The sequence below is a fragment of the Oncorhynchus masou genome, chromosome 23 (genome assembly GCF_036934945.1).
Source record: "Oncorhynchus masou masou isolate Uvic2021 chromosome 23, UVic_Omas_1.1, whole genome shotgun sequence".
Classification (NCBI taxonomy): domain Eukaryota; kingdom Metazoa; phylum Chordata; class Actinopteri; order Salmoniformes; family Salmonidae; genus Oncorhynchus; species Oncorhynchus masou.
Genome location: NC_088234.1, coordinates 40,841,201 through 40,864,872, shown reverse-complemented (window position 1 = coordinate 40,864,872; position 23,672 = coordinate 40,841,201). Strand labels below are relative to the sequence as shown.

General features: G+C 40.6%; 1 protein-coding gene across 1 annotated transcript; it reads left to right on the top strand.

The window, feature by feature from the left end:
* Window positions 1-443: 443 nt before the first annotated feature.
* Window positions 444-14,688, top strand: pdlim1 (PDZ and LIM domain 1 (elfin)). The gene is made up of 7 exons (XM_064932114.1): window positions 444-727; window positions 1,790-1,941; window positions 6,150-6,234; window positions 6,947-7,134; window positions 7,428-7,540; window positions 8,428-8,542; window positions 13,886-14,688. The coding sequence occupies exons 1-7, from the start codon at window positions 635-637 to the stop codon at window positions 14,070-14,072; spliced, it is 933 nt and encodes a 310-aa protein (XP_064788186.1). The 5' UTR covers window positions 444-634; the 3' UTR covers window positions 14,073-14,688.
* The last annotated feature ends 8,984 nt before the right edge of the window (window positions 14,689-23,672 follow it).

Genomic DNA, 23,672 nt, shown 5'->3' with positions numbered 1-23,672 from the left:
TCAAATTTGTAACATATGTAACATCATACGAATTGTAATCACAAATTAATAATACCATACAAAAAGTAATATATTATAAGGAGTGTATCGGATTTTCATACAGAATAATACGAAATTCTCTGACACCAGGTTGGCTGTGAAGCCCCTAAATTAATTTGCCTGTCTCCTATCTAACTCCTACAATAGAATTGTTGTCACATTGTTATTATTTACCATTCGTTTTGCAATGCATATGAAAAAGTAGAGTATGTAGGCCTACACACACACAATGGGTCGTTTAAGTTTTTGTCGGCTGTAGCCTACTTAGTGGAGCAAATGGCAGGAATTCAAGTTTAGGGAGCGGCACATTCCACATCCTGGGAAATGGGTCTTCCATAAATGGTAAGCTTGCATATAATATGGTGACGTAACGGTACATCCTTGAACTAACATAGGAAATCGATCTTATCAGGATGAAAACATCTCAAACTATTCGCTCAGCTTTGCCACGGGAACCGCCCCCTTTACTTTTAGCTACACAATAGCCTCATCGAAGTTTGTTCACACATGTCATATTTGTCAGGGCAAACACAGGCTGTCTAAGAATTATACTTCTTTTTTTTAAACTCGGATTTGGCAAATTTGGAAGTAGGCTATGCCTCTACGGGTTGTCGTGCAAGGTCCTGGACCTTGGGGATTCCGTCTAGTTGGTGGGAAGGATTTTGAACAACCCTTGACTATCTCGCGGGTAAGTGTTGTTTCAGAGAGTCTGTCACTTTTTATAATCTATTTTCTTTACAATGTAACCGCATCTGGCCCTGTCCGGTGGCGGAACTTTCACTTGCTGACTCGGAACACAGTTTTTCCGTGAGGCACGAGGGGAATCGCTCTTTCTCGCTGCTGTAAAGATTATTTTCATTACCTTGCCAATAATCTATTGCCATTTGAGGGTCAGGAGAAAGTGACTTTTCGGGTCATTATGCCAGATGGCCATTCAATAAAACTTAATTGACTCTAAACGGCCTTTTCTGAGAAACCAGCTTCACCGTGTTGTGCAAAGTGTGCTACCATGTGCTACTGTTAAATTCGTCCATGAATTGGCCTAGTCTAGTTCTAGATGACAATCTTCCATTGTTTGGCCAATACATCCATCCAAGTCTGTGTAGGTCTATGCATTGTTGTTTAGTTTATCTAGAGGGCATTAGCAACCAATTATATAGTGTTGTTTTCTCAGACATTTCCTACAGTACAGCACATTTTGTGGGTAAGCAAGATCACATCCCGTGAGACAGTGTTTCACCTATATCCTCTTAGGTGGGGCACGGAACTTCACTCTTGTCTTCACCAACCTAACATTTGCCCTCAACTGGCCCATAATGTTTAGCCCTCCCAACGTTTTCTCAGAAGTACATATTGAAGAAAAACTGGCCAGGTGTATTGAGGATTTCAGTGCAACCGATGATGAACCTTTTGAAGTGTTGTAGATGTAACTGAATGAATGACTGCTATGCACACTCTCTGACGACAAACTATATTGTTAAGTGTGTTTTGAAACCGATTCTGGTTATTTGTTAAATTTCTCTAAGACCTCCCTTTGAATCCTTAGTCACCATCATACTTTTCTAGTGTTACTAATCCTGTCTGTCAACTGAGAATGCACGCATATTCACCACATAACAACCTGCCATGGGACACTCAAGAGTTTAGCCAAAGGATCCTTGTCCTCCTGAAATGTCATAGAAGTATCCCAGATTCCTCGGTCCCAAATGTGATCAGGAAGTTGAGTATGTTGACGTACTGAATATTTCAGATCACTCCTGGCAGTAAGGCTGCCCAGGCCAGTCTGAGTGTCGGGGATCAGATCCTGGCCATCGATGGAGAGCCCACTGAGAGCATGACTCACCTGCAGGCACAGAACAAGATCAAGGGCTGCTTAGAGGAAATGATCCTCTCCGTCGACAGGTAGGGAGTTGCAGTTTTCCATAGACCCGGATGGGTTCAAAAAGCACGGAATCATGGAACAATTCAGCAAATGTGCACAGAAGTACAGTATCTCTGACACCTGATGTGGTTATATGTAAGAGATACTAAATTGTATGGTTCAAATGGTGAGGGGGGGGCTTGGATTTGTTTCTGTCTGAGGTTAAACGCCCTCGCCAGTAGAAATGCACTTTTTCGAGCTGAAAGACGATGGCCAGAGCTTACCCATGATGTTGCGCAACAATTTAAGTCATTGTTTTAGTCAAAGTAGGACATTTGGGCTTGAAGTGGTACACCCGAACGGCTCACTTCGTGTAAATCCATGTGAATGTGTTGTCTCTTCCTGTGATATGACATACACATTCTTTTCAGCCTACGTTTTGTTTCAGGGCTGGGTTTTATTTGAATGTTACCACAGCGTGGCATTGTTTATTAATCAGAAACAGCTGAAAAGTTATTCCTCTTTGTGACAGAGATGAGCCAAACTGCCTTGTGTCCACTTGGCTGCCTGAGCCATGGAGCAGATTAAAATAGGGGGTGCAAACTTAGATTTTTGCACCTCAGCTTTTTTTTTTCCTCCTGAAAATCACCATAATCCATGGGTTAATTTGTCAATATTCACTTATTATAACTAGTCAGTGTTTAAATGTAAAAAAAAAAAAAAACATTTTTTTTTTTACAAATTTAAGTGTCTGTGTGTATATACACTACCGTTCAAAAGTTTAGGGTCACTTAGAAACGTCCTTGTTTTTGAAAGAAAATCAACAAAAAAATTAATTAAAATAATATCAAATTGATCAGAAATACAGTGTAAACATTGTTAATGTTGTTAATGACTATTGTAGCTGGAACTGCAGATTTGTAATGGAATATCTACATAGGCGTACAGAGGCCCATTATCAGCAACCATCACTCCTGTATCCCAATGGCTCATTGTGTTAGCTAATCCAAGTTTATCATCTTAAAAGGTGAATTGATCTTTAGAAAACCTTTTGCAATTGTTAGCACAGCTGAAAACTGGAGCATCGGCATTTTGTGGGTTCGTTTACAGGCTCAAAATGGCTAGAAACAAAGAATTTTCTTCTGGTGCTTGTCAGTCTATTCTTGTTCTGAGAAATGAAGGATATTCCATGCGAGAAATTGCCAAGAAACTGAAGATCTCGTACAACGCTGTGTACTACTCCCTTCACAGAACAGTGCAAACGGACTCTAACCAGAATAGAGTGGGAGGCCCCAGTGCACAACTGAGCAAGAGGACAAGTACATTAGTGTTTGTTTTGAGAAACAAACACCTCACAAGTCCTCAACTGGCAGCTTCATTATATAGTACCCGCAAAACACCAGTCTCAATGTGAACAGTGAAGAGGCGACACCGGGATGCTGGCCTTCCAGGCAGAGTTGCAAAGAAAAAGCCATATCTCAGTCTGGCCAATAAAAATATAAGATTAAAGATGGGCCAAAGAACAGACACTGAACAAGGGAATATCGGAAAAGTGTTGGACAAAGTTTGAGGTGTTCGGATCACAAAGAACATTCGTGAGACACAGAAAAAATGAAAAAATGCTGGAGGAGTGCTTGACGCTATCTGTCAAGCTTTGTGGAGGCAATGTTATGGTCTGGGGGTGCTTTGGCAATGGTAAAGTGGGAGGTTTGTACAGGGTAAAGGGGACCTTGAAGATGGAAGGCTCTCACTCCTTTTTGCAACGCCATGCCATACCCCGTGGACGGCGCTGAATTGCAGCCAATTTCCTCCTACAACAGGACAATGACCCAAAGCACAGCTAAAAACTATGCAATAACTATTTTGGGAAGAATCAGTCAGCTGGTATTCTGTCTATAATGGAGTGGCCAGCATAGTCACTGGATCTCAACCCTATTGGGCTGTTGTGGGAGCAGCATGACCGTATGGTATGTAAGAAGTGCCCATCAAGCCAATCTAACTTGTGGGAGGTGTTTCAGGAAGCATGGGGTTAAATCTCTTCAGATTACCTCAACAAATTGACAACTAGAATGCCAAAGGTCTGGAAGGCTGTAATTGCTGCAAATGGAGGATTCTTTGACAAAAGCAAAGTTTGAAGGACACAACCTTGTCAATGTCTTGACAATATTTCCTATTCATTTTGCTACTCATTTAATGTTTTCCAAGTGACCCCAAACTTTTGTGTGTGTACAGTGCATTTGGAAAGTATTCAGACCCATTGACTTTTTCAAAATGTTGTTACGTTACCCAATAAGGGCCTTGGTCAGAGAGGTAACCAAGAACCCGCTAGTCACTCTGACAGAGCTCCAGTGTTCCTCTTTGGAGATGGGTTGTCCTTCTGGAAGGTTCTCCCATCTCTGCAGCAATCACCAATCAGGACTTTATGGTTGAGTGGCCTGACGGAAGCCGCTCCTCAGTAAAAAGCACATGACATCACGCTTGCAGTTTGCCAAAGGGCACCTGAAGGACTCTGACCATGAGAAACAAGATTCTCGAGTCTGACAAAACCAAGATCACTGTACATAACTGGAAAAAATGTAATTTTCTATTGTGTTATTGACTATGTTTATGTGTAACTGTTGTTTTTGTCGCACTGCTTTGCTTTATCTTGGCCAGGTCACAGTTGTAAATGAGAACTTGTTCTCAACTGGCCTACTTGGTTAAATAATGGTCCATTTTTTTAAAAGTATTTTTTTTAAACTCTTTGGCCTAAATGCCATCCCTACGGTGAAGCATGATGGTGGAAGCATCATGCTGTGGGGATGTTTTTAGCGGCAGGGACTGGGAGACTAGTCAGGATCAAGGTGATATGAACGGAGCAAAGTACAGCGAGATCCTTGATGAAAACCTACTCCAGAGTGCTCGACCTCTGGCGGGGTGAAGGTTCACTTTCCAACAGGATTATGACCCTAAGTGCTTTAGTTATCTCCAAGACAATGCAGGAGTAGCTTCAAGACACGTCTCTGAATGTCCTTGAGTGGCCCAGCCAGAGCCCGGACTCGATCAAACATCTCTGGGGAGACTTGAAAATAGCTGTGCAGCGACACACCCCATCCAACCTGACCGAGCATGAGAGGATCTGCAGAGGAGAATGGGAGAAACTCCCCAAATACAGGAGTGCCAAGCTTGTAGTGTCATACCCATGAAGACATGAGGCTGTAATCACTGCCAAACGTGCTTCAACAAAGTATTGAGTTAAGGGTCTGAATACTTATGTAAATGTGATATTTCAGTTATTTTTAATAGTTGCAAACATTTCTAAAAACATGTTTTTGCTTTGTCATTATGGGGTATTGCGTGCTGATTTAGTATAACAGTATTTAATTAATTTTAGAATAAAGTTGTAATAATGTAGGAAAAGTCAAGGGGTCTGAATAATTTCCGAATGCGCTGTATAGTTAGTTACATGTCAATTGCGGCGTGCACGATCATGAGCAAAGTCATTTCTAGCCTGTCAATTCACTTCCCTGTGAGAACCATGAGCACGGGCTGACTTGACTTTCCTAACAATGGCCAAAGCCTGCCAGCAGCCTGCCTACCAATGGTTGCAAAGTCAAAGATAGGCCAGGACATTCGTTGGAGGTGGAACCTAAACGTGCATCTCTGGGACAGGAAATTACATCAATATAGGGTTAGCAACTTCCTCTGGGGGGGGTGGCGGCCTTTTAAATGTTGATGTACCAACTTGGGCAGGACACTTGATGTGAGTGGTGCTTTCCTTAAAGGGGAAATCTGTGTTTTCTATATCCTTTTTAAGTTAATGATATATAGCTATTGATTCTTGAAGAATATAGATCTACTGTCTAACCACCCCAGAACACACAATAGAAGCTTGTTTTACTGTGTTTGTAAATTGTGTGTGTGTATGTATGTATATATATATATATGTTTAATGTTGGACATTGATATCATGGATGGACAGTCCTTGCATTCATAGCTCTGTATATTAATTTAAGACTAGCTACATTTCTCCAACCCATCCCTTTAGCTTTTTACCAAAATGGTGGTGGGGTGTCACTTTGTTTTGAACTGTAGATTACCCCTATAAAATATGTTCTTTAGAAATGGTTGTTGTCCCATCAACAGGTTCGAGGCCTGCTCTGTACACATTTGTATTCTCTTTTGGATATCTTTCATGTTTTATTGCATGTCTGAATAAAAAAATGTATTGCAAGTTTGTGTATGGTCTTTGACTTTCTTTTTTTTTTAGATCAGAAACTAAAATCTGGTCACCGCTCTCTTCTGAGGATGGAAAGACCAACCCGTACAAGATGAATCTCGCATCTGAGCCGCAGGTGTGTCTGTCTTTTATGTCCTACTTCACTCAGACCAAAGATATTAGGAAGTTAGGCATTCATAAGGTGACTTAGAGGTATGTCCCTGCTCTGTCATGGCGTATTAACTGGAAAATCCCTTACTCACAGATAGGAAATGGTCCAGTATCTGCAATCTTTCACATTCCCACTGCACAAACAAAGGCTTGGGTTTTTATACTGCAAACGATGAGGTCAATGTTTACTTCCCAACAGGCGATCTCCTAGGAGACCATGGTTTTATCAGCCAAGCTCTGACGTAAGACTCAGTTCCTGCCTAGTGGATGGGAAATTGAGGCCAAAGTGTGAATTAATGTAGGAAGCGTGTGATTTGTCAGTCCTCCACAGCTTTCAGGGATGTGTCACAAACACAGTGCATTTTGGTTGCAGAATACATAGAAAATATGTTTTGCGCATTTTAAAAAATTCACTTGAGCTTTTAATGCTTTGCATGTCACTGTAGTTTGTCTTAGTTGGCCCTGTGTTTACCTGTTATCATGAAGGAAGTACAGAAATATCCTTTTGACTATGCTATTCTTTACCTCCAATATCCACATATTAGTCAAGTAACTGTCATACTGTTTCTATCAAGGCATGTGTGAGATGGCATTGACCAGTATTTATATTTGTAGTATAACTGATTTTTGTCTAGTACTCATTACTTTCTTTATCCCTGGCGACACCCAACTTGCAGGAGGTGAAACCCATAGGTTCCGCCCACAACAGGAGCGCCCTGCCATTCGCCGGGTTTGGCCCCAAGGTGGTAACCAATCAGTACAACAACCCTGCCGGTCTCTACTCCTCCGAGAACATCAAGGATTTTAACACGGCCGTGGATGACGTGAAAACAATTGCCACTGCCGCTAACGAGCCCAGCCTCATGTAAGGATCAATCCCAGCTGGTTGCAATAATGTCATTGCGTCGAGTTTTACTCGCTGGGTATCATTCTTCAATTTACGATGTCTTACTAGAGCAGAATGCACTGCATTTTCACTTGTTAGATGTTTACAGTATGTGTTTGTTACAAGTCAAACTCGGCTCTGGCCCAAGGAAACATAGCATTGTTTTGAGGCCTTATCGTTTGTTTGTGCTCGATTTGACCACGCCTTTGTACTATACGACTCATTGTATGTCAACTGGTATTGATTTGATAGTGTGTTCATTTGTTTTGCAGCCCAACAGTGGCAGACTCTGAGGTCTACAAAATGCTGCAGGAAAACCAAGAGGCTGATGAGCCTCCTCGACAGTCTGCTTCGTTCAAGGTGCTGCAGGAGATTCTGGAGTCAGGTACTTATTCACACATGTATGCAGTTGATATTCATGTAGTGTTTAAAGCCCTGAAGCTAAGCAGTTCCTGGATGGGAGACCAGATGCTGCTGGAAGTGGTGTTGGAGGGCCAGTAGGAGGCATTCTGTTTCCTCTGGTCTAAAAGAAAATATCCCAATGCCCCAGGGCAGTGATTGGATGGGATGTTAAATGGGTGGCCTGACTTTCTGAGGTCATTAATGATCCCATGGCACTTATCGTAAGGGTAGGGATGTTAACTCCGGTGTCCTGGCTAAATTCCCAATCTGTCCCTCAAACCATCAGGGTCACCTAATAATCCCCAGTTTACAATTGGCTCATTAATCCCCCTCCTCTCCCCTGTAACTATTCCCCAGGTCGTTGCTGCAAATGAGAACGTGTTCTCAGTCAACTTACTTGGTAAAATAACAGATAAATAAAATGTGGCATTTACTTCAACATGGGTTTGCAATGCAACCATTTTTGGGTTGCATCACACGGATTGCGTATCCAGTTGGGTTGGATTATAACGCTGCGTAAATTGCCACCATTGCAATGATGTGGCAGAATTTAGAGGCTGAGAAATGAGTGCCTGTTTCGACACTAGCACTTATGTTTTGCATTGTCGAACTGGGTTATAACTTTGTCATGTTTTGGAGTTTTAACATGATGTAATTGGCAATTGTTTTTTAATAAATTTGGTTCAGCTAAGTAGTGTTTTAAACTGTCATTTTGATTCTATAGTTGGTAACAGACTGGTGAACACAATGTATTGTATCTCTGTGTGACACAAAGAGCATTTGCTATATTTTACAAGGTTTTCCAAATATTTAATGGCAATTGGTAAGTGGCTTAACAAACCACGATGGCATGTCTCCTCTTGATTGCAGATCCTGATAAGCCCTCTGGGTTTAGGAGTGTGAAGGCCCCCGCTGCAAAAATGGTCTCAACAGTGGGAAATGCAAATAAGTTACCAATCTGTGACAAATGTGGATCAGGGATTGTGTAAGTACAGCATATGATTATTCAAACAGTTGAGATGTCATGATAATATTGTGAGCTTTGCGTTTTTGCTCACGGTGATTTGACGAGGAGATCCACTCCTACTCTGAGACGATTTATGAATACAGGCCCAGTCTCATAGGCTACTTTAACACAGGCAGACCAATTCCGATGGCATATTTGATACCTATAGTATTTTGTTTCCAGAATATGTAAACAGCCAAAAACACATGGAATCTGATCTTTTGAGTTCTGATGTATTCCACATTTATGTTGTTTTCAATCCTGATACAGTTAAGATATGCGACCTCAATCTGGTTGCGCAGATCAGATTTTCTTTTGCTCTGAAGTGTTTTGCACATGACCTGCCATTAACATCAAATCAAATTTATTTGTCACATACACACGATTAGCAGATGTTGACGCGAGTGTAGTGAAATGCTTGTGCTTCTAGTTCTGACAATGCAGTAATAACCAACGGTAATCTAACCTAACAATTCCAAAACTACTACCTTATACACACAAGTGTAAAGGGATAAAGAATATGTACATAAAGATATATGAATGAGTGATGGTACAGAATGGCATAGGCAAGACGCAGTAGATGGTATCGAGTACAGTATATACATATGAGATGAGTAATGTAGGGTATGTAAACAAAGTGGTTAGTGATACATGTATTACATAAAGATGCAGTAGATGATAGAGTACAGTATATACATATGCATATGAGATGAGTAATGTAGAGTATTATTATAATAATAATTTGACAAGCATCCAAAAATTAAAAGGTGGCTTAAATCTGGATGCCTCTTCAATAGCCAAACAATCTTACCTTCTGCGCATGTATGGGATTCTCTACTTCACACACACACAATTATTTACCTCGCTGCTGCTCCCTGCACTGCCGCTTCCCCCCCTCCCCAATGATCAGATGTCTTTGTCTGCTAACTTCGACGTGTTGTGCGAACAGCGCGATCGACGTGTTGTGCGAACAGCGCGATCGACGTGTTGTGCGAACAGCGCGATCGACGTGTTGTGCGAACAGCGCGATCGACGTGTTGTGCGAACAGCGCGATCGACGTGTTGTTTGACAAACATTGTCCATTGGGGGGCAGCAGTCGCACAGCCTCTGACAGAATTTAAAGGATCAGTGAGTGACTGGAAATTAGCATTGCATCTGTGTGCTATTTCAGAGGCTACATCAGTGTGAATGCTGCAATCTGATATGGTTCATGTGTAGGATTGCAAAGGGAGGTTATATTACTGGAAACCTTTTTTGAAGTTTACCAGTAAACCACCGAATTCTTGGTAACTTTCAATTATTTTGGGGGTTGTCTAGTGGCCTTTTTTTGGGTGCTTCAGATTGTCAGTCGTCTGTAATTTATGGAACGCCGTTTTGGTCTTTGCGTGTCAAATAAGACTTTGACGTGTGAAATAAACCTTTTTAATTTGACACGTCAAATAACACAATATCATTGTAGAATGTTGTGTGCGCTGAATTTGCACGTACAAGCCAAGTGCCACCATTACGATCGCTGTCAAAGCTGTACAATACCGCGTTGGTAATAAGTCCTTATTTGTTCGACCGAATGTGAAAACGTCTGTGTGAGCATTTGAAATTGGATCAAGATCAAAAAAATGTGTGCAAATTCATTTTGATAAAGATGTTCTCAGCAACTTCTGGGGTAACTAACTAGGTTTAGCTTGGGACCTAGCTAGCGCCAACGCGACCAGCCTGAAAACAATGAACAGTAGAAAATGCAGAAATGTTCAATATTTTTAGCAATGATTTTAGGAATCAATGTGAGTATGTATTAGCTAGGTAGCCACTTGTTCTCCTATTGAAATAACTAGCTAGCCTGCTACTTAACCCTGTTGCCCAAAGCTAACGTTATAAGCAGCCAGCTAGCTTCATCTGACTAGTATGGCATGACCGGGTTATATGTTGTGATGCTAGCCAAAATAAGGATTAGCCACCATAGTGGAATTTGCGGTTCGCCTTTTTAAAATAAGTCTCTCTTTGAAAGGGATGCAGAAGGTTTCAATTGGTGAAATCATGTCAAATTTATACTTGATGATGTTAAACATGGTTGGAATGTGGAGCAATGAAATGGGGTATCGGTCTACTCGTTGACACCCGGAGAACACAACTGTGAAGAGTTTATGGAAATATTAGCGTTGTAGCTCTTATTGTGGGACTTTGACTGTGGGAAATCACCTCTCCAGTCAGCCTATTGTGCGTATTGACGTTCATATTGCACTGTACAGCCTTACCCCGTTTCATTGATCCCCAATCGTTAGGCATCAGCCTACTCAGTACCCAAGTGCTCCCCCCCCCAAAACCTCAAGAGTTATTAGGCTCCAAAACATCAACATCAATATACATAGTAGGTTGACTGGTACAATACATGTGGCTCAATTTACAGTGGTTTCAGAGTCCCGCAATAAGAGCTATGACACTAATGTTCTCTGGGTGTCACTGAGTAGACTGATACCTACCCCATGTAATTGATCCACAATCCATAGGTAAGGCTTTACAGTGAAGTAAGTATGCCCCAATACAATTCAAAAGTTTTTATACGGTGGTCACCAACCGGTCGATTGACTTGTCGATCTCCAAGGCATTTCTAGTCGATCGCCAAACATTTATGTAAAAAACCCAACGATAAAGCCTTGTGTTCCTGCTAATTATTATTTATTTTTTTTCAATAGTCTCAGGCTGTTGTTGGTAGGTGCAGCCAATTCAGCTGCCCTGCGCGCCTGGTAGGCAAACTGTTGCCATTTCATGTGTCTGAAGGTACAAACTCTGCCTTCCCGGTGGGCCTGGAGAGGAAATCAAGTGCACTATGCTACCGCTGGCCAATCAGATTGCTCAGATGACCGAGTCTGCAGTAACGTAGCAGTCATGGAAGAAAGCTAAACTCTGGGTTCATGGTTAAGTTCTTACTCAGCACTGTCAACACTTTGTATTCAACACTTTTATAAGCCATAAAATGTGCTTTCTTCCTATTTTCACTCAGTGCTACAACAAGAAGTGCAGCAGTAATGAATGAGTAGGAAAGTGTATCTATAGGTGTTGTTATTAGCGGCTTGGGTCTTTTTTTAAATATCAAGGAATATTTCATTTTCTCAGTTCATAGGACTAACAACATGAAATCGTGCATGAGGCAGAAATAATGCAACGCGACTCGAGTTTCGACATCAGCTGGAAGACGGTGTGTCCTGTTTTGGTCAGTGTCCGTGGAGGAAAGGGAGAGCGGAGGGATGTTGAGAGACGGACCCTCAGTCTGCTGCTCTCTCCCTCCACTGAAACTGACCATCAGATGCAGGCACCGTCAGCCCAGTAAAATAAAAAACAAATTATTTAAATGTATGCTCACTCCGCTGTGCCTCACAAGTAATACAACAATGGATCTATTACCGGTGTGATTATATAGCCTACCTCAAATTTGGATGCATTGGCAGGTAAATTCAAGCAAAGTCAGTATAATGTATTAGGCCTATAGCTTACTGCACAAACCTCATTGCTACAGTCCTGTTTTGAATTGGATAATGTTGCATAGACTTACATTTTTTAAAGTCATGTTAATAAAAAATCAGAGCGGTAGATCTCATTTTGACCTAGCATTTTGATCTCATACATCCAGTGTGATTTTCAGCAGATTTGTCAAATTAACAAATAGTATTTTTGTTGAGTTTAAGGACATTCCAACCTTGTGATCTATTCCATTAATGGCATGATTCCACTATTTGTATTATTCGCATGACTTTCATTGAGAGACCTTTTTTTATTTTGAATGCAAAGCGCAAATTCCACTATTGTGACTCATCTTTATTGTGGCAAGCTTCACATAGGTGGGTACGACCACCTTTAATCAAACAAGAACTGTCTTATAAATTAGGGGTGTTTTAGGTGACACTTAGCTAGTTAACTATAGCTACTGAAACAACAGATTGTTCTTCCCCAAAAACATAGCAAAATGACATTGTTTGCATCCATCAGCTAGCTAGCTTTTTTACGACCAGCACGGTTTCTAAAACTTGGAAGTTTGTCTGTGTTCGTGCGGTACAGCATCATAGCAAGCGTATCGTTTTGACATATGACCGACGAGTGATTGTGTAATAACTGTCAAATTAATGAACTGTTAAATTATTGGGATGTGCAGTCATATTCTGATTGGTCAACAAGCTTATTTGACATGCAAAGACCCAAACAGCGTTCCATAGTAATTATCTCTGGCCCTCCGTGTGACCTTATCACATGTAAAATTGAATGACAAAGCTGTAAAACATTAGCCTAAATATAAACAAACTTAGTGAATACCATTTGTATAATATGGGGGTTTCAGCCTAAATAATGAAAATAGCTAATTCAAGACATAGTCAAATAAATTAAGTGTAAAAAAACAAATTATATTTCATTCTATTTTCTCTTGAACCAAATGGTTTAAAGTTATTTAAGTATAAATTACCAATGTTACTATAGATTCATGTTTTACCTGTTAATCAATTTAACTTTAGGAAATTAGCGGTACCTTTGCAACCCTAGTCGCATGAGCAACAGTGTGGACAGTCAGGAAAGAAGATTGTACATAAACATTCTGCATTGGGTTCCTAGGATGGCTGTGTAAATGCAGCCTCAGTTGCTACACTAAGATCAAATACTGTATTTTACTAATTTCCTTATTTGTCGTAGGTTTTTATTTTTTTTTGTTAAAAAGAATTTAATGGAATGTCACAGGAGAAGTGTTTTGTGTCACATGTCAATTAAATTGGCTGATCTACAGCCATGATGTAAGCATGCCGCCGACAGCTGTGTACTTCAGGGGTCCTTAGCACGTGGTAATAAAGTGTTAAGACTTAAAGGGCAATTCCGCCACGTTTCAACATCCTATTCATTATCTACAGCACCAAACCAGTGTCTGTATATGTGAAAACAGTGTGTGTGTGTGCCCCCCCTATTTATCTGTGGTTGAAAAGATAAGGTCCTGAAAAAGGCTTCTATGTGACATCACAGGGTAGGATTAAAAGCAAGAAAATCTGCAACGAGTTTCTGGCAAGAGAGAGTGTTTTCTGTCACTGCAAATCTGTGTCTGAAAATCACTTTTTTTTATAGCTTTTTATATTGGGCATTCTAAGACTTTGCTACATGGGATATTATGCCGCCTGCTCATAATGCTTTATGAATGTTAGGTGCTAAGAGGTGCTCAAATATCTACGTAATGCATTTATAACTGGGCAAATAATTCATTCTGAAGAGGGTTTTCATAGGAAGTTTTTACAGATTTTTGATTTATTTGACCTAACCATTTTAGTTTGTGATTTCTTCTTTCCCAAACTTAGAGGGATGGTTGTCAAGTTGCGGGACAAGTTTCGTCACCCCGAGTGCTACACCTGCTCCAATTGTGACGTCAACCTGAAACAGAAGGGACATTTCTTCGTGGAGGACCAGATCTACTGCGAGAAACACGCACGCGAGCGAGTGACTCCACCCGAAGGCTATGACGTGGTCACGGTCTTCCCCAAGTAGAGCTGTGTCGTTGGAACACTGCACATGACCACATTAGTGTCTCCAAGACTCCGTGAGAACCATCCCCCAAGACGTTCCAGCGTTTTTAAAGATGTCACATTCTAGACTGTAAAATGGTATATTGTTTTATGCCTGAATAATGTTACTACCAAGCACGACATGTTACGCTTCAGTCAAGGTTTGCTATTTGTCAGATGATAATAATTTGCACATTATGCGTATACGTTTAGGAACCGAAGAAGGCTATGAATTGGTTGCTTACATGGTGTAGTCTGGTTGAACCCAATCTCTAAGAGGAATCCAAAACATTTGTATTTTTAATCAGTAGACTAATATTTTGGGTTTCTGTTTTTACCATAAATCTTTGACAAACATGCTGTGACCACGGACAGTCAAGGGACAGGCAGTAGCTACTTTACTTGGGTATGACTTTATCACGGTGGTTAGATCCAGGCTTCTGGTGGCCCTGCTTCTGGGTGGATGTTCATAAACAAAAACTATCCTCCAAAATGATTGCTGAGCTCCATCTTTTCGTCGTGAAAATGCTGTATTGGTGTTCCAAATTACTCTTGTCAATATAATTATTATGACTTAATAAATGTTTTCTCAAACCGTGTTTCTTTGTTTAGTTAACTTGATAAACTGTCTGCATAGAGGTTGGGTTTTAAGGACGATTAACGTTCTTCTCTGCTGTCCTTTTCAGTATTGGTAAAAGTGGGCTCAGTGTTGTTTCAACAAGCAACGGAGCAACATGTCTTGCTGTAGCCTCTTCAGGCACCCAAAGAGCAAAAAGACCATTGAGTACGGAGACAAGACGATGAATTGGATGGCCAAAAAGGGGTGGCGTAAGAGTCTGATGAGGAGAAGTTGAGGGCCTATGGAGACCAAGAGAGTCTTCTTGTCTTGGAGCACCAGGGGTTGGCACAGTGAGCAGGGTGGAGAGGAGACACTCAGAGCCCCTCCAGGACCTCTAGGCCAGGGAGCTCATTAGAGGTGTTTAGAATGAGATTGCGCTTCTCCTGGATGGATGGCTGGGAGGCATCCCACCCCTGGGGCTACCTGACTTTTGGACCCAGCAGGGGATGGCACTGCCCTGGTAAGTAGGCCCATACATGCTTCAAACGTCAGTTTTGTTTTAACGCCCGTTAAGTGCTGTACAGTAATTGACCAGTTCGTCCCTGTCACTGCTGGTCAGGTGCCGTGTCTACTTCATGTTATTCTGGTTTGGGGCACCACCTGCTGTTTTGCATGGTGACCAGCAGAGTGGAGAGCTGGATGCTAGTGGTGACCCTGCTGCTCTACGTCTTTAATCTAGGCTCTCGCCGAGTAGTCTTTCTAGTTTCAAGCATTACCACCTTTCATGAGACCAGCTATTATGTTTGATGTTATACAGTATTACAAATGACTAGTGACACCCTGCCCTACAGGCGATAAAACATTGGATCTGATTAATTAGACCCAATACAATTTTGTTTGAGGAATACATACAACCAGTCTTCAACTCAATAACCCCCGCCCACCCCGCTAAGAACAAGCTCAACATCCCATGTATTTGAATTATTTTGGTTCTTGTACTCGCTGTCAATTTGCCTAAAATGACACCATATGAGTGAATGTGCACAGACAAATAATTTGTTTGCAAATAAAATTGGGGTCATGTAAATAATTGTAAGGCTACTTGAGGGTCCACCTTGTGTGACCATAAGTATGTGTGAATGGGCACAGTAAAATCATTTGGTTGCAGTTACTGCCTCCCTTACATTTATAGAAGACCTTCTTTCACCATAGAAGTGTAGTTACTATTGTGATGCATAGCCTAATTGCCATGGTAATTTTGAATGTTTAGTCAGTTAGCATTATGGGTAATGTAGAGGTTCTACAGTTTCCAAATTGTCCTAGAAATGCATAGGCCTACATCATGTGCATTTTGACAGAACGGTATCCCAGGGAATACTGAAACATTCCCAATACAAAAACACAGCGGAATATAAAGTGGCCAATGGCACGACATGCTTATTTTGAGTTTAAATTAAGAAAATCTGAACATTGTAGGAGATTCCCCCACAGTTAAGTGGTTTACGGTAAACAGCACCTTACAGGTGGAAAATCTTTGGAAATTAGTAATTTGATTAAATGCCATTCCCACTTCCTGCAAATCGAAAATGTGTATCTGTTTTGGTTTGTTTTTATTGGGTAATATAAGTTATACTCGACACAACATTTAATTTGCCTCATTCTACGTGTCATGCCACAAATAACTAATTTGTCTTTCAGGTCTATATCTTCATGGATGTCACACTTGGATGTGTGCACCTCTGCAGATGGACTCTGCTACATGAGTGGAAGACACAAGCCATAATCAGTTTCGCTATTTTCTGTGGCTTATAGGTATTTAGTTGAGGTACATAGATTTTTTTTATGTGCTAATGCGAAAAGTAGTCGCTCTGGATAAGAGCGTCTGCTAAATGACTTAAATGTAAAAGTACTATGTTTGCATGAGAGACCTTGTTCAAATGGTATTACTGTAATCTGTTCACACATGCCTTCCAATATGTTGTTGTTAGCTAGTTATTCGCATTCAGCTCAATTGCAAAGCCTTCCATCAACTACTATTAAAATGATCGTTTGTAAAAAAAAATTGCCAGGCCTCTTATCCCGACTGGTTTTCAGACCTGTCAATCACCTCTCGGTTTCCACCAATCAGAGCGCTCAGACGCACTCCAGGGGTCCAACCCGCACTCATTAGTTAGAGCATGTTCACCTGCCGTTTCAAGAAGATGCACGTTATGTTTGAGGGACGCACAACACTTCAAGATAGAAAACAGCATGTCGGAGTCCGTCATTACACAACTTGCATCTACTTGAAACTTGAGGTGTGCGAAACTAAAAGTCTATATTTCACATTCCTTATAATAATCAAACCAGACAACACGATTTTCTTGTTTAAAAAAATATTAATATATTTACAGATAGCCAGGGGCACATTCCAATACTCAGACGTAATTTACAAATGAAGCATTTGTATTTAGTTAGTCCACCAGATCAGAAGTAGTAGGGATGAAGAGGGATGTTCTCTTGACAAGTGCATGAATTTAACTATTTTCCTGTCCTGCTAAGCGTTCAAAATGTAATGAGTACTTTTGGGTGTCAGGGGAAAATGTATGGAGTAAAAAGTAAAATATTTTCTTTATTGGAGTAAAAGTTGTCAAAAAAAGAAATGCTAAAGTACAGATACCTCAAACTACTTTAGTAATACTTGTATTTTACATAAGTACTTTACACCACTGTGTGTGACAAAAGCATGCAGAGTCAAGGGTGCTGTATGTAGCCGCCCTGTGAGGAAGGTACACAAAGGGCACAGTATTTAGCTGCCCCATGCAGGGCCACAGGTGTGTCGAATGCCCAGTTCGACATTCATTTCATTCAATGCATTTTTGAGGACTGAGGACTGACAGTCAATCACCAGAGAAACTACAACTTAATATCCCCTACTGCAAATAAAACATGTGGTGTTTTCTCTTTTTGGTCTCTGGAAATGCTGCTACAATTCTCAACTTCAGAGCATTGTGATTGTTATATTAATTAGAAACCATGCTTTGTTTTAAAGGATTTAAGGGTTAGTTTAGGAGTTGGGAGAAACAGGGCAGCTTGCCATGAGATATGCAGTTGTTATTATGGGATGCACACCATAAATCTCCAACAACTGTTTTGTAGAGCAATAGAGGTTTGAATGAAAAGTATTTTAAATATGTTTTATAACTGTCTGTGGCATTATGATGCATGTACATGACACCACAATGGAAGCAGATGTTATTGTGATGGGTATTCTATCCCCATGGCAATGATGACATATATCATCACCATTATGACGTCTAACTATGATTTGATGTCATATCAAGTTAGGCTGAACGTGAACAATACATCAACAGCTATCAATGCTTTAATACTACCAATACAACGTGTTTAAAATATAAATAAACAGTGCTACTTCTGACCTCATTCTTAAGGATCTTACTAAAGTTAGGCGCTTACATGCACTACAAAAAGCACTCTGCCACGATTCATTTTTCGACTAGCCTACTCGTATCGATCAAACTATTTTACCTTTCCAAAGTGCTTGTGACTAACATGAGCAAGTACAAGAAAATTGTACGTGCTGATCAACAAATGAAATCAACATTTAAATATTACAACGAAATATGAAATCAAGCTTTGGTTTGATTCGATGCCATTGTCTCTTTCATTGATCATTGTTGATTGTGAGATAAAATGCAAAAGGTAAAGCGTTTCATTCCTCCTTTGTAAAAACCGTTTGACTCATCCCAATATTGCTTCTTGTCTTCTCCGTGGTTGAACTCTACCCACGTGTCTGCTGAGTTCCCGTGCCAAGAGGATGAGGTGGATGTCGAGTCCCACTCAGGGGAGATCACACTTGTTGGACTCCCAATGCAACCCTGTGATGCGGGTAAGTAGTGTTGTTGAAGGTGGTCAGGAAGTTGACCGAAGGTGTCAGCCATGCGCAAAGTCTCAGTCAGTAACCAAATGTAATTGTGCGCAAAGCGCAGCGTTTCAATCTTGGTCAGTTGGGCATCGTCCGGCAGAGCAGGAAGAACGCTTCTCAGAACATCCAATGCTGAGTTGAGGTTGTGCATGCGATGCCTTTCCCTGTCGTTTGCCTTCGTCCTACGATTTTCTCTCTGTCTGGGCAGTCTTAACCCCGTTTTTGGTTTCATTCGATTTGTGTATTTATCCCCATGATGTGTCGTTTTTTTTCTGTAATTGCTGATGTTGATCATAGTGAATTCTACTCCTGGCTTGACGCTGACCTCTGAGTTACTTATGTCAGCCATCGCTGCATCTTTGGTTACGCTCCGCTCAACAGAGGTGCACAGCAACGTGGGTGACATTCTGCAAAATAAAAATTAGGAAATGGGATTGAGACGAAATCATGAAAATAGTGAGATGACATTACATTTTTACCAAAATAAATGGATGTCTTCATGAACAATATCCAAAATACCCTTTACCAACATACATGAAGGTAAAATGACATCACTTACCTATGACCGATGCTGCTTGGATTGAGTGGGAAGGAGTCACAAGTCTTTTTGCTCCACTTTGTTGATGCACTGCCTGGCTGCATTAATTGGTGACAGGCGGCTAGTCTCACGTCTCTCCGGGCTCTGTAGCCTATATAAGTGCTGCGAACAATGGAGAGTTGATGCGCACCTCTGCCATTTTATGTCCCCTTTATCTTATCTGTCTGTATGGAGTGCGCATGGATCAACAGCACCTGCCAAGTGGCCAATCAGTGTGTGGGCAGCTCTTTTTGCCCTCTCTGCGCTCTCTTCGGTCACTTATTCCACTTGTGTCTTATTATCAACCTATACCTGCACATAATTCCGTTCTATTGATCGAGGTTCACGAGTTCCCCATACAGTAAAAAAAAATGTTTTTCTCTGTCCTGAAAATATTTATGATTGTATTTATTGTGGAATGATAAAAGGCAAAATTCAAAATATAAGTGAGGAAGTGAGTTGGCAAAATATTAAAGTATTTTGCTGTCGCGATGCGAGTTCTATTGGTTGGTTAAAGTAACTAGAGTATACCTACTAATCGAAGGCCTAATTTGTTTTGCTTGGAGATTTATGAGCAATCCCCTAATAATACGTCTAAAAAGAGTTCATACAGCTATATAGCAACGTTTTCGGGTGGTTCTAAAACCAGTGAATGATGTACGTTTCAACCCATCTACACCAAGTGAAAATTGGCAAATGGTGAAACTCACAAGTCCTTTGGCCATGATTCTTGACCTTTACATAAGTGGTAGCAAATAACAACAACACAGAAGCTCTTGTATGGATAAAACCTGGTGATAGGCATTTTTCCTCCAAGTACACACAAATCCAAAGCAAAATAAGAGAATTCACTCTGAAATGCCATCGTTTTTGGTGTTTTCGTATGTGAGTTCAGATCAGAATTGTTATTCAAATGTAACCACCATCCCTTATCATTTAATTCAGTTTGGATAAATTAGACACAAATGTGGAACCTACATAGGCCTATATGGGGAATTATTAATAATGATTTGTTTCAAAGTTAATATGTAGCCTTTCTCTAATACACGACATTACAGTGAACACAATTCCCCCAAAATCTCAAACATAATTAAAACTTCATTATTTGAACATTGGAGTGCTTGGAGACTCTGTAGGGGCCATGCGCCAAACTATTTGGCACTTTAGTTGAACCGTGACAAATAACAACTTTCCTGTAGCAGTTAGGATTTTTTTTTAAACAATTTGTCGCTTACCATTATTGCAAAAATCCACATCCACAAAAATCCATATGATACGGTATACAAATGATTAATGCACACATTTGCTTTCTAATATTTACTTTTTGACGGAGATTGAAACGCTTGAAACGGGTGTTGTGGTGCGCGACATTACGCAGGGGCCCACCTCACAAACAATTCATGAAGAAGTGAAACGTTTGGTCTGTGGTGAAAAGACAAAGGGTCTAGCTCTTTGTCTAGTCCATAAAAGCTCTGCGTATGCTCTGACGTGGGAGTGATTCTGTGCGCTATGACATCTCCAAAATAACCAGTAACACCAGGAAGTCAAGAGCGCATTACATTTCTTTTTTAAATAAAATATTTAATTAAAACATACTTCAATTGTATCTTCTTTATCAACATATATTGTTCCACATTTTGTGAATAACATCGAGAGAGCTTGTGGTACGCCTGTAAAACAAACAGTAGACCTATAGGCACATTTTTTTTTGTATTTCCTATAAGTGAACACAAAAGCACCCCTTAACCTTCTATCTAAATATGTATTTTGGGAGCCCTCTGATAAGCATATGCTTTCAATAAAAAGGACAAATATGCAAAGCAGATAGGAGATGTTGCCTTGCTGCTATAAAAGGCACGAAAAGTCCAAAGTAAACTAAATATCACCGCTTTACAAATAATGCAAAATCCATATCCATATTCCATATTCGGATACCATGGACAGATGAGTTTAAAGCTGTCAGTCTTGTCCCTTGATTTTTATCAGTGTCGTGTAGTGTCTTGCTTGTTATGCAAAGTATAGGCAAACATAGACAGCCCAGTTGCTGTGGAAATGGGAGATATCGGGAAAGAGTTGGTACGAAAGTGATTGAACAATATTTAACAATAAACTCCGCTAGGCTCGAGAGCAGGTGATACCTGCCCCAGTCTCGTGATTAACACTTCTACTACTACTTCGCTTTACAATCTGTTGTAATTATTTATTAAACGAAATCTATGTATTATTATTTTAGCAAACAGAAGTACCAGGTGGGGCTTTATTTTCGTCTTAAGCTGTTGTTTGAAGGACTTTTGGAGAGGGCAATCAAAGTCTAAAAACTCGCTGACCAGATTGTTGCCATCCATTTGTTACAAACTAGCGGCGAACCTATTGAATTTGTTCCCTCTTGTTCAGTCACGAAAAAGGGCTGCATACAAAGAAAAAAGGGAAACATCTCTAAGAAAGAAAAACATCTTAAAAAAACATTTAATTACAGCCCGGAGGCCATATGTACAGCTTTTGTGTATATTCTAATAATGTCTCTCCTTTAGAAAGTTGGTAGGTGCGCCTTTGGAGACGCGTGCGCTTTTGGAGAGGTGTGCGTATCTTGACCAGAATGACCCCTGAGCACACTTATCGCAATAAGTAATTCGGTTTTGATGTGCTTTAGAGTTTTCTTTTCACATGCTATGTATTGTGTTCCAATACCTTAGCTTTTGATGAGAATATACACCAATTATAAAGGAATAGCAAACAGACTCGTGCTTGAACAATGCTCCTTGTGGTCTCAGGGTCCAATGAATACAGTTATTTTGTCCTCTTGTACAGGTTTGAGGCCCTGCGGGTTGAAATACAAATGGACCAGTATGGCGATTGCTGCTCGATCTCGCTCAGTACTCAAGAAAACTGCACAGGTTCGTCCATCATTATTATAATGAACTTTGTGATTTCATCAAGTGTTTTTGTCCATCGACGATGGATTTGAATAAAACAACGATTTGGTTAGTCTCTCTGTACAACAAAAGTGTTTCATTACAGTGTTTTGGATATTTTATCTGATAAACATTATTCTTACCTGTCAGTATTGGATACCTATACTAGGTACAGTGGAATTAATCATACTCTTTGTAATAATGAGCTGTAATAATAGTCTCTATTTGATTTATTGATTATGCTTGACATGCATGAAAAAGACTGAGCTTTATGTAGGTCTATCAGTCCTTAAAAATAATCCATAATCCAACCATATATAAGGGTCGCTGTGAATAGGACTTAATAACGATGACCGTCAAATACCAATTTTTGTTGCTTCTGTAACCAAATCTGGCTAAATTAAATAACCAGAAAGAAAATGAAAATATATGTGATGTAATTAAATGTATTGTTATTTGCTAAGGATTTGGGTTGGAATCAATTGTCTGTACTTCTCTTCATCTCTAACATTAAGGCTGGGCTTGGTTTACACTCATGGGAGACTATTTACTGTCAAATTGCTGTAATGGTGTTGGTAAGGCCAGTAGGTGGCATTATTGTTCTCCCTTATTAATCATGGAAAACGCTGTTTCAGGCACCGCACTCGATCTCCCATGAGTGTTCAATTGGTTTGAGATCAGGTGACTGAGACGGCCATGGCACATGCTAATCTAACCATTCAGTGACCACTCGTGCCCTGTGCATGGGTTGCCTGGCTACTCAAATTCTTTGCAAACGCTACGCCTCGCCCACGAACGTTAGTTTGTTCTCTGCAATAGAGCCCGCCAGTTTGTAGTCATAAAAAACAGAAATGAGTGACCTCTGGTTCATTCAACCATTCCTATGTGGAAAATGAAGGGGAAAATAATATGATTTTGGAATAAATGCCCAAAATAAATTCTGAGGTTAACACAGGCTTAGGAGATCTTATATGTTTTGTTATATGATATAATATGTCAGTTAACATGACCTTTATGCAGTGGTGACCTGCCATTCAGGGCAATATATATATACAGTATATGTTTTATTTTTGTGTGTGCCTGTTTTGCATGTTATTTTCACATTAATACATGTCACATATCAGTTTGCAAACAATGTAAAATAATAATAATTGAGTTAAGCAGGTCAGCTATATCAGCTATGGTTTTTTAAAAGGCTGTAAATGAGGCTGAGTGAACTGTTCCAGTGCCAGACAAGGCTCCGCTGATAGCCAGGTGTAGTGGTAAGGGCCGGGTGTAGTGGTAAGGGCCGGGTGTATTGGTAAGGGCCAGGTGTAGTGGTAAGGGCCAGGTGTAGTGGTAAGGGCCAGGTGTATTGGTAAGGGCCGGGTGTATTGGTAAGGGCCGGGTGTAGTGGTAAGGGCCAGGTGTAGTGGTAAGGGCCAGGTGTAGTGGTAAGGGCCAGGTGTAGTGGTAAGGGCCGGGTGTAGTGGTAAGGGCCGGGTGTATGTAAGGCCGGGTGTATTTAAGGGCCAGTTTCAGGTGTAGTGGCAGGGCCAGGTGTAGTGGTAAGGGCCACCGCTTTATTAGGCCTTAGTACAACCGTTATAGTACAATTACATGTACATATG

Excerpts from the sequence above, each read along its gene's own strand:
- pdlim1 (XM_064932114.1), top strand. The coding sequence starts at position 635 with ATGCCTCTACGGGTTGTCGTGCAAGGTCCTGGACCTTGGGGATTCCGT. Across the intron at positions 7,135-7,427 it reads GCTAACGAGCCCAGCCTCAT|CCCAACAGTGGCAGACTCTG; the intron begins GTAAGGATCAAT and ends TTTGTTTTGCAG. Across the intron at positions 8,543-13,885 it reads AAATGTGGATCAGGGATTGT|AGGGATGGTTGTCAAGTTGC; the intron begins GTAAGTACAGCA and ends TCCCAAACTTAG.